This window comes from Pteropus vampyrus, unplaced genomic scaffold (assembly GCF_000151845.1).
Source record: "Pteropus vampyrus isolate Shadow unplaced genomic scaffold, Pvam_2.0 Scaffold133, whole genome shotgun sequence".
Classification (NCBI taxonomy): domain Eukaryota; kingdom Metazoa; phylum Chordata; class Mammalia; order Chiroptera; family Pteropodidae; genus Pteropus; species Pteropus vampyrus.
Window position 1 is genome coordinate 2613774 of NW_011888914.1, and position 10951 is coordinate 2624724.

At 33.1% G+C, this 10951-nt stretch overlaps 1 protein-coding gene across 1 annotated transcript in view; it reads left to right on the top strand.

Annotated features, from left to right (window-relative positions):
• The window catches only part of MAP3K7 (mitogen-activated protein kinase kinase kinase 7), a 60920-nt gene extending 52536 nt beyond the window's left edge, over window positions 1-8384 (top strand). The window contains exons 14-16 of the mRNA XM_023534839.1: window positions 2768-2829; window positions 3497-3612; window positions 5392-8384. Of these exons, the coding sequence (XP_023390607.1) occupies window positions 2768-2829; window positions 3497-3612; window positions 5392-5572 (359 nt within the window). The 3' untranslated portion in view covers window positions 5573-8384. The remainder of the gene's footprint in view (window positions 1-2767; window positions 2830-3496; window positions 3613-5391) is intronic.
• The last annotated feature ends 2567 nt before the right edge of the window (window positions 8385-10951 follow it).

Here is a 10951-nt window from a genome sequence, read left to right on the forward strand (position 1 = left end):
CTTTTAGGTTTCTTATTTCTAAGAAAAGTATTGATAATCAAGGTAATAGAAAAATTACAGGAAAGAGATAGGCGAAGCCTTCTTTTTTGTAGGCCCCATGACTCAGGAAAAATTTAGAAGTGCATACATAAGTAAAACCTAATTAATTTGATATTTTTTTAATTTAAAAGTAGAGAAGTTTCTGTGTATTTTTCAGAGAAAAAGAGCATGATGATTTAATAATCCTCGCACATAATGAGCGCTCTTGGGTTTCTATGTATAATATAGTGGAAATAAAAAAAAAGACAAATGTAACCAAGAGCAGCTATTGAGAGATAACTACATCCAGTAAGGAAGCCACAGAGCAGGGGAAACCCACTGAAGATTTTCTCCTGTGCTTAGTACTTTGCAGAGATAGAAGTATAAGTCTTGGCCCATTGCTTGCAATCTCATCAGAGGCATAGTACTGACAAGTAAAAATTAACTCATCAAGTTGTATAGTAAACTACTAAATTTTAGTACAAGCTGAGTGTGTTAATAGTTAAGACAAAAATCCATTAGATAAGACCTGCATAGTCTGTAACTTTTTTTGTAAAATAGTGGGACTTGTCCTTTACTCATAAACAGAAAGAGGAGACAGCATTTCACATGAAGGGAACACAGAGAGTATAAGACTGTTATAAGTATGGTTTTTGATAGGCCAGAAAAGATATTTTTCTTAATTTAACTAATAAACAAATGTGAGTCTTTACATAGGGAAACGAAGTTAGATTTGATTAGCAATTGAAACATTAAAAAACAAACTCTCATGGAATATCCTTTCTGACTTGTAATCAATTATTACTGTTAGAGACTAAAAGCTAAATTTCAGTTTGAGTATAGTGAGAAAGTAAAATCTCACTTCTTGGTTTTTGCTGAAAAATGATATTCAATAAAGGACCTTAAGTTCCTGAACACATTGAAGGGCTTTAATTGTTTGAATAAATCCTTGGACTATTTTTCTACCCCAAAATACTGTGAAACATTGATATTGTACTTAATTCTAAAATATGTATCAGATACAGGATACTGATGTAATCGGATAGATCAAGTATCAAAGATTTAAGAAAGAGTAATTATGGAAATGTTAAATTGAAAAACTCTTTCAAGACACTTAATTTTTCCTGTAAAGTCAGAGGGGAATCATTTTTAATCAATTTTAATTTTGTAAAAAGTGGTGTTCCTTGAGAGCATAGTTTGAAACTACTGTTGGGGTGGGGAGAGGGTTGGTCAGAGAAATGACAAATTAACTGCATTTCTTCTTTAGCCATTTCAGGAAAACATGTTAGTATATGATTTTAGGGCAAATAAGCTCTACTAGGCAATATTTCCCCCACCCCCGCTTCTACCCCTGACCTATGGTTGTTACTGTTTCCCCTTAAGAACTGGATCTCTGAAAGTGACGCATCTCCTCCCATAGGCTCGGGGTGTGCACCTGGGGTCTGGCAGCCCCGGGGTATGGTCCGCGACTCCATCTGGGGCACGAACCCAGGACTTTCTGTGTATAAAGCAGACGTACTAACCACTACACTATGAAGTCACCCCTCTACTAGGCAATACTTTGTTATTCTTTCTTTATGCACTCCAGTATTTAATAAATGTTAACTTTTTCAATCAGAAATACAAATTTGACTGTTTAAAAATGCCCTTCCTTCCTAATTCTCCATTTAGTATCAATAACAATAACAACAGCCATCACCACCATCTGTTGAGTGCTTACCATATGCCAGCATTACATGATATTTCTTATATGCATTATCTCATTTGGTCTGATTTAGCTTATTAGAATTTGGAATCATTTGCAATAGCTTACATTTTCAATAACTTTAACTAGAATATCAGTCAACTCTAAGTTAGTAGTTTACTGAACCATCAAACTGTCTTAAATTTTTATTGCATTGAATGCAGTGCTTTGTCATCCCAATGTCGCCTTAATCTGCACCACTCAAAATGTTACTTGTCAGAAAAGGGGCTAAACAGCAGTTCTCTTGTTTAGTTCATTTATTCTCTACTAACACTGGGAAAACGGCTACTTCTGAAAGAAAAGCTTATACTCACAGTTACGTACTTCTGGAACTGCTGTACATAAATGTTAATGTTGGGAAGAGACCATTTCATGCTTCTCATGCAAGTTGTTAGGGCAGTTTTACCTCTTTTGAAATAAAAACAAAAGCTGTCTGTTCAAATAGTTTCATGAAATTGGCCATTTGAATGAACTCATTTAACTGTTTGGGACATGACTAAGCCAGTTTTCATATGTGTAATATACTCCCATCAGTAACATCTCTCATTTTCTACAGCAGTTCTCATTAGGAGAGGTGGAATGGGGGCTCGCACTAGAATCTGTATAAATTGAAGATCATCCACTGGAAGAGAATGCGTTTCGTGCTTTCTCCCTTTTCCTATTAAGGAACACTAATGTTGCCAGAATTGACACAACCTTATAGTAAACTTAGTACAATCAAGGAATGGAAGAGATATAGGTTTGATGTGGTAGGGTCTGTAAGGACTTACAAGCTTTAATATTTAATTTATAGCCAACTTAAATTTGAAGTATGAGAGTATGGTTGCATTCTGATAATTGGATATCCTCTGTTTACCTTTAGAATTCAAAAATAGACTCTTTTCATTACCAGTTACTTTTATGTGTTCATAACTTTAGGAAAAAATGCTAATATTTTATGCATGCTTTCCTGCTTTTTGTTTATATAATTTATGACAGAAAATAAAATACATGCTTGAATTCCAGATACCAATGGATCAGATAACTCCATCCCAATGGCTTATCTTACACTGGATCACCAACTACAGGTAAAAGAGTACTGTACTTTCTCAGTGAGTGTTTACTTTTTCCTTAGAAAAAGTTTGGAGAATTTATCTTTAAAACTGATGATTATGTCCCTATCTATTTATGTTCTTAGCCTCCTTAATCTTTATAAAATCAAGTTAAATGATTCAAATCGCCAAATTTAAAATTGGCAAAATCATGTTCTTATATCCTAATGTCATCTTAAAATACTCTCATATCTTTAAGACTGACAAAAACAGCATTTTTGCTCTTTAACTTTAGTACAGTAAAATATAAAATTTGTATAAGCTCATTTCTAATAAATGTGATACATCATCATGTTCATAGTGACTGAAAATATAAGTAATATAATTCAGTGTCTCCTCATGAGTATGAGAGCTATGAACATCTTTTGGTATAATACCTGAAATGTAAAACCAGAGGCCAAGAAGACGCTAGTCATGGTTCTCTGTAACAACAAAAGTGTTAAAACAGCAAGTGTAAATTTAAGTTCTGAGTTAACTCTGACAAAAGGACACAGATTTTTTAGGGCATGGTTTAACACTTATTTTTAAAAGATCATTACTTTAGTGCTATAAAAATATATCACAGTCACTGTGTTAACTCTCATCTTAGCTAGATATTAAGATTTGATTTAATTATGTTTTAACACTTCTGATTTATTTTCAGCCTCTAGCACCATGTCCAAACTCCAAAGAATCTATGGCAGTGTTTGAACAGCATTGTAAAATGGCACAAGAATATATGAAAGTTCAAACTGAAATTGCATTGTTGTTACAGAGAAAGTAAGTTATCTTTTATGAATAAAAATTAAAACCCAATAGTATTTTGAGTTTAAAATACATTAAGGTGCAGTATTGTTTGAACTCATGAAAACTTTATAATTTTTGTAATTAATTATTAAGCATATTTCCAACTTGGAGATTTTATATATATTTCTGTTTAAGTTTTAAGCCTCCTTTGGCTGTTTTTCATGCAAAACTCAACTCTTTTGACTATATCATATTATATTAGTACTAAAGAAAGTAAACTGGTGCTGCATTAACATGTTTCATGTTCTCACAGTTTTAAAGTTAAAAGCTGTTTTGATTTATTGTTATAAAGATTTGTTTCCTTGGGCATACGTAAAATAATTGGATTTACTAATATTCAATTGTGCTTAGAAACATGTTTGTAGATATATTCTTTCCAGGTATATGTTTAGGAGATTTACTTGTTAGAGAGCTTTATTTCACACTTCAAGTGTTTTTCTGGGGAGTTTTATGCTCACATTTTTCTGAGAGTTATAGAGACTGATTTTCTCTTTTTCTAAGAAATATAGTACAATTTTCATACTCTTTTATTTGCAATTCTTAAAAAAAATACTTTAGTTTTCTTAAGCATGACCCTCGGAAATTTTATACCTCTGAAGCTGATTTATGGTGGTGACTAAAATGAAGTGTTAAGGAAAAAATCATGGAAACTATATGTATACATGGTAATAGGATTCCCTCTTATTAATTTTAATCTAAATAAGTGAAAGTTTTGGTTTCCTGAAGTACTCTTTGGAAAGTTTTCTGTTTGTACTTCTAAAAAAAATTGGAAAAACTTAGTTTCATCACAGTTTACTGATACAGTGATTTAAATGAATTCAACCTAGTATGTTAAAGGTAAGGCTAGATAGGAAATAGAGTCTGCAAATTGTGGAACTAATTAGGAAACTGCTGGCACTTGGTTTAAAAAAAAAAAAACACTTCTTTCACATATTTAACATACTTTTTTTCATACTTTAATCATTTGAAAGAGAAGTTTTGTGCTGGAAAAACCAAATGATTTGAGGGGGTGTGAAAACTGACGGTTTTAATCAATTTTAAATACTTAGTTTAAATGAGAAATGCTACTAGGAAATAATTTTGAGAACTTTTAATTATTTATTATACCCAGTAGTCTTGCTTTAGGAGGTAATACCTAATATCCCCCGAGTAAAAGGGACTTTTAAAAGTTTATCAGGCTATAAAAGACTCCAAGGGTCTTTCCTGAAAATGTTTTCAAAAGTGAGTAGTTTCAAAGTGGTACTTTGTGGTGCTATCACTGTTTTAAAATAGGAAAGAGATTTAAGTTGATAGCATCTATGGTAATCAGCTTGCAGATGTTCTGTCAGCTACCACTTTTCACTCTAGTTAGATAGGATCGTGACTTCAGAATGAGTGTTATAAGCACATGAGTATAAAAGTAGAAATGTGAATGGTGAAAACTTCGTATTATTTTCCTATAGTCAGATAAAGCCCCTCCCAGCCTTTTTTCTTCTTTCCTACATAAAGGGGATGCCAAATGAAATATTCTGAAACTTTGATTGAACCATTTTATCTGTTTTCACCAATTGTCTAAGTACAGTTACTTATTAAAAGAATTATGATATTTGTATGGTTACACTAGAACAGTAGATTCCATTCCAGCCCATTATTATATTTGAGTAGTATAACTAAGATGCATAATAGTTCTAATTCATTGAGCTTCCAGCATTGGCTATTAAAGTATTAATTTTTCCATAATGTAGAGTATTTTATTATGGTATTTGTTTTTAGGCAAGAACTAGTTGCAGAACTGGACCAGGATGAAAAGGACCAGCAAAATACATCTCGTCTGGTACAGGAACATAAAAAGCTTTTAGATGAAAACAAAAGCCTTTCTACTTACTACCAGCAATGCAAAAAACAACTAGAGGTCATCAGAAGTCAGCAGCAAAAACGACAAGGCACTTCATGATTCTCTGGGACCCTTAATTTTAAAATATGCAAAGAAAGACTTTTTTTAAGGAAAAAAAAAAGCCCTTATAATGACAATTCATGAATTTTAGCTTTTGGGCGTGTTCTGAATGCCAACTGCTTACATTTGCTGCATTTGTTTCTTCGTTTATTTTCCTTTTCTCATGGTGGACATGAAATTCAACTATCTCCTTGCATAACATAGGGGCATCTGTGACTTGAATCAGCAGCATTTCTCAACTTCCAAACAGATGCAGTGAACCATGGCTCTGTATGCATGCTCTTTGTGTGAAGGCTAGCCTAACAAAAACGGGGTATCAAACTAGCTGCTATGTGCAAACATCTTTTTTCCGAGGTGGAACCTCAAGAATGATTTTGTTCTTGTATCTCATCTCAAAAAATGAATTTTTGTTTCCAATAGATGCCATATACCAAGTTAAAGTCAGGGTATTATAAATCTAGAATAATTGGTGATGCATTATAGAAATGCAGAACCTTTAGAGATAGTGCAAAGTGAGAGCTTTGATGCCAGCATCCTCGGATCAGTACTGAACTTAGTTTCATCCATAAAATATTTAAAGGTAAGTGGCGGCTGCCGTATTTAATTAAAGAATATTTCATTAGACTAAAAATTAACTATGCTACATTAAACAAAGTGAAACCCTTTTTTTAAGGTATAAAGATTTCTCATTCTGTGATGGTATGTATGTGTGTTGAAACTGTAAAGCTTTTATAACTCTAACATTAATATCTTTAAATGAAATTAAAAGGTATATGAACACTACCCAACATAAACAATCATTCCTTCCTTCAATGATTATTGGATTTTTTTACTATATATTTGAAAAACTGAAGAGAAAAAATGGAAAATGGAAACAATTGCTCTGGCAAAAAGGCTTGGACCTAGATACTTTTTTAATACCAAATAATTTAAAAACCTGGCAAATCAGGAGATGTTAGTAAAGAAGTTAAAGAAATAATTATAAATTCATCAAGTATCCTATTTATTGATACTGGAATAATTGATTTTCCTTACAAGCCCATTCTATTATGCCTGCTGCCTTTCAACACTTTTAAGGAAATTTCAATACTTATAAAGAAAAATTTATATTGTTAACAGTAACTTTGCTACCAACTTTGAAAATAAAAGTAATAATAAAACTTCGTTGAAATAATAGACTATAAGATCTATTTTTTCAATTGGTGTTAAAGTAAATCATATTTTGATACCAATACAAGGTGTCTTTTAAATAAGGATGTTGTCAACCTCATTTTTATAGCAGTAATGTTTTATGAAGAAAAATTAAAAGTGAAAGCATAATTGTGTTATTATTAAAATTATATCATGATTGTATTGTAGTTTTGTTCTATTTCAGATAAACAAGTTTGATCTAAGAAGTTATCAAAACTATTCTTAAAAATGCTAAAGCAGGTAACTTTATTTTGTTATTTTTTTCTTCCTCCCACTGAGTTTTATAATGTATTCTTTGTGTATACAAGCAATAAAGGTAAAGGACAGTTTGTACTAAACTGTGTCATTTTTAGCTTCCTCAAAATCTGTTTTTAAGTTTCCAATAAATAGCTACCCAGTAAATAACTATAGACTAAGGAAAAGCATAACTCCTCCATAGCATTGCTGCTTGTACGTGTGTCTGTCACTCCACCAAAAGGGACCTAGGCAGTGTTTAGAGACTTTTCTGATTATCACAGAGCATGAGATATCCAAGCATGGATGCTAAGATTTGACTCTTCCATTAGGATTTAGCATTGCAGATTTCAGATTTTATTTCTTATTCAGTAGTGTGTTTTTGCTGTACATTACATACTTAAAGGGAAATTTTTTTATTATTGTTACTATTACATGCAATCACTTCATAAAAGTATCCAAATAGGTAAATAGAAGAAAATAGTAGTTTTAAGTCATGGTGCCAAATGCAACAAAAAAGGCTTTTGCACACTCGCTTGTTTGTTTACAGTAAGTTCATGGTGATTTTCAGTACTGTAGTTGTCCTGGACACTGAGTGCGGTTCAGCCTTACTTGGTTTTTAAGTAATTGTGTTGCCAAGCTCATACATTTTAAGTCCTGATTATCCTTAATGATTGAGAGAAAAGGATAGCAGGGATCATTAAAATCCACAGCCAGTTTCATCAGTGTCCTCACCCATCAAAACTTCAAACAGAGATGTTAACAAGGAGCCAAATTTTTTATTGATTTTGGTTTTACCATTTATTCTAACCCTCATTTTTTGAATGGGAATAACAAGTGGCTAAAAGGCCTCAGCCTAAGAAATTCATTAACAATCCCTGAACAAGCCATAGTTACTTTTTTTTGTTGCCTCCAGGGAAAGAAACAAAGCTTTTGTCTAATCTAGAGGAAGATACTCCTCAACAGTAAAAATACTTTTTTGAGTCAAATAAAAATTAGATAAGAATATTTACCTTATAGCAACACAGCATATTGAAGAGATTTGTTTAAAAGTTGTTTACAAATGTTTGACTATTTTTGCTGATGTATTCTAGAGTATCGAATGTCTTTTTTTCTCCGAGTTTCTTTGATGTTCCTAGTTTCAGCTCCTGCCTGTAAACAGAAATCACAGGCCTTAGCTGTGAAACTTGTTTCTTTCTGTATGTGTGTGTGGTTTTCATCAGTCAACTCCTCTCTTCAATGGTAGGACGTTCTACTTCTACTTCTGTCATTTAGAACGTATTATGTAAAATGATGTACTACAGAGATCCTTGTGTATACTGTATAATTAAAGGAAGCTTTTTAGATTTATTTTTGTTTGTAATAAAATTCAGGTTGTTGTTCTAAACTTGTTCATAAAAGTGGTGAATGATTTATCAGCAAATAGCTGTGAGATGTTTTGCTCCAGCAGCATATTTACCTTATATAAAATTGAATAAAAACTGAAAAGTTAGTATTCCTATAATACTAACACTGTTTATAATTATGATTTTTGAGATGCCTGGATGCCAGTTAACACATCATCTCCAATTGAAATTTTTGGTGAAATGGCTGCTCTTCACAATCTCAGTGAATTCTACTTTGTACGAAGTACAACATGGTGTACATCGCTAAATGACTCTTCTAATTAGAAAACTGATTTTTTGTAATGTATCTAAGTTACATTAAGTATTTCATTTATCAGCCTACTAGCCCCCAACCAACAAATATGCACACACACATACATTCTTATAAACTGCTTTCATTTTAGTAAATCCATCCATTCATTCACTAACTCCTTTAACATATATTTATTGAGTGCCTACTATAAGCCAAGCAGCTGTGGTTAATGCCAAGTTGCATGTTCATTTCAGTCACATGGCAGTTAGATGGCATTCCCCTTTCATAGATGGCAAAACAGGCTCCTAAAGGTTAAGACTTGTGCCACAGGCTGTGTTTCTATCATCTGTTCTAAGCAGAATCTCAATGGAAGGGGACTCTGTTGCCACTATTAGTCTGTGATGTGAAGAAGAGCATACGAAAATTTTAAAATTGAATGGCAAATGAAGGGGAACATGAGAGAACATCGAACTTGCAGGCACAGGTGCTTTGTGACCACCCTATAGATAGCAACAAAGCCAACACTGAGACCTACATGTGTCTTTTAAACCCAAGTCTGTGCTCTAAACCCCTTCACTATACTGTAATTTAAAACGCTCACTGAGTTTTGAGGTGCTTTAGTTTTCACATTCATTTATTAGATGGGTTAAGGTGTCTTCATTCTTCCACCCCTCAACTGAAAGATGTACTAAAAATGGAAATACAAATAATGATATTGTGTGGCTTCATCTGGAAACATTTATCCTCCACTCTACAGAAAGTGAGGCTTAACCCAGGTTTTTCTCACTTGTTTTTTTGTTTGTAGTTTTGTTTTTGCCTCTTTTTTTCAGTCTCGTGTTTTAATTGGGATAGAATTTTTATACAGTAAGCTGCATCCATTTAAAGTCTGCTAAAGTTTATTGCGTTTTGACATGTACACAATGGTAAACCCACCCAGCAACCAGGACACGGAACATTTCCATCATCCCCAAAAGTTCTCTCATGTCCCTTTGCTCCAAGTCCCAGACGCTGATCTGCTTTCTAGAATTTTACATAAATGAAACCGTACATGATATACTCTTTACTTTTTAAGCTTTTTTTTCTTTCTTGAATATTTGTTTTACTGTTTTGAGAGGTATTTTTAATTATTTTTAGTAATACTTGAAAACCTTTCAGTATCAGTCTTTGAGGGAAAATCGAGTTTTAGAAAATTAAGAAGCTATGGATGTGTCCAGTGTGGCCTGTTTGATTGTGCAATGTTATCATCTTCCAAAACATTTAAGATCACTTTTAGTTTTTATGGAAATTGAATTCTTTGCTCACAAAATTCCTTGCATTTGTTTGTTAAAGTAAGCCCATTTATATCTATATTGCTTTTACGTGTTAGAAATGTGAGTGGATTTGTCAAGAAGCATATCAGTAGGTCTGTGGTAGTTTTCAGCAAGAATGATTGACTGGTTTAACTTTTTTTAAAAAATCAGCTTTTTATTTTTATTTAGAAATTCACCTGCTTTTTGCTTGCTTAAAATTCCACATGTGGGACTAAAAAAATTAATGCGTTTCCTCCCACCTTCTAAATTCTTCTAGTTGGGCAAATAATCAAATTAACAAAGACAGAGTAACAGGAGAAAATAAAATTTTAATACATATGCATGGGGAATTCAAATAAATATGAGAATTCTAAATACAGTGAGGCAACATTGAGGATATATGACATTTTTGGACAAAGGAGAAAGGCAGAAGATGGGGTATTAGATTTCATTAGTGCGAATGGGTGATTTACAGGTACTTGAAGAAGAGCAGAATATACATGGCAAGTAAATCTTACTAGGCTATTCAGAAGCAATGAGACACGGTGTAGGGAGTGGGGGGCCAACTAGCCAACAGCCCCCTGCCTGAAGCCCTCCCATTCACCATACTTAATTCAAATTAGGCTAAGACAACAGCCTAAGATTTCCATCCTGAAGCATGATTTTGTATCTGAATCTCTTGGTTAAGGAAGGGCTTGGGATGGGGCAAAGGTTCTTTTTGAGTCATTTCTTAATAAACAGCTTAAAATTAATATCCCAAAAGGAGCTTCAGGGTGGCAAAACTTTAGTCCCCTTCATAGGAAATACTAGGTTATTACACCACAGAAAAATGTTTAAAATATTTTACATAACAAAGAGACAGTCTTAAAAGCATTTGACAAGGAATCTCATACAGATGCTGTTACTGGTCCTACCTGGTGTAGAGGTGCCCACAGAAATAAAGAAGATTGTGTTGGCAGATCATGTATTATGTACCGCCTCTTGCCAGGACCTGTACTCCTTTTCCATCTGTGATTAGTCACTGCTT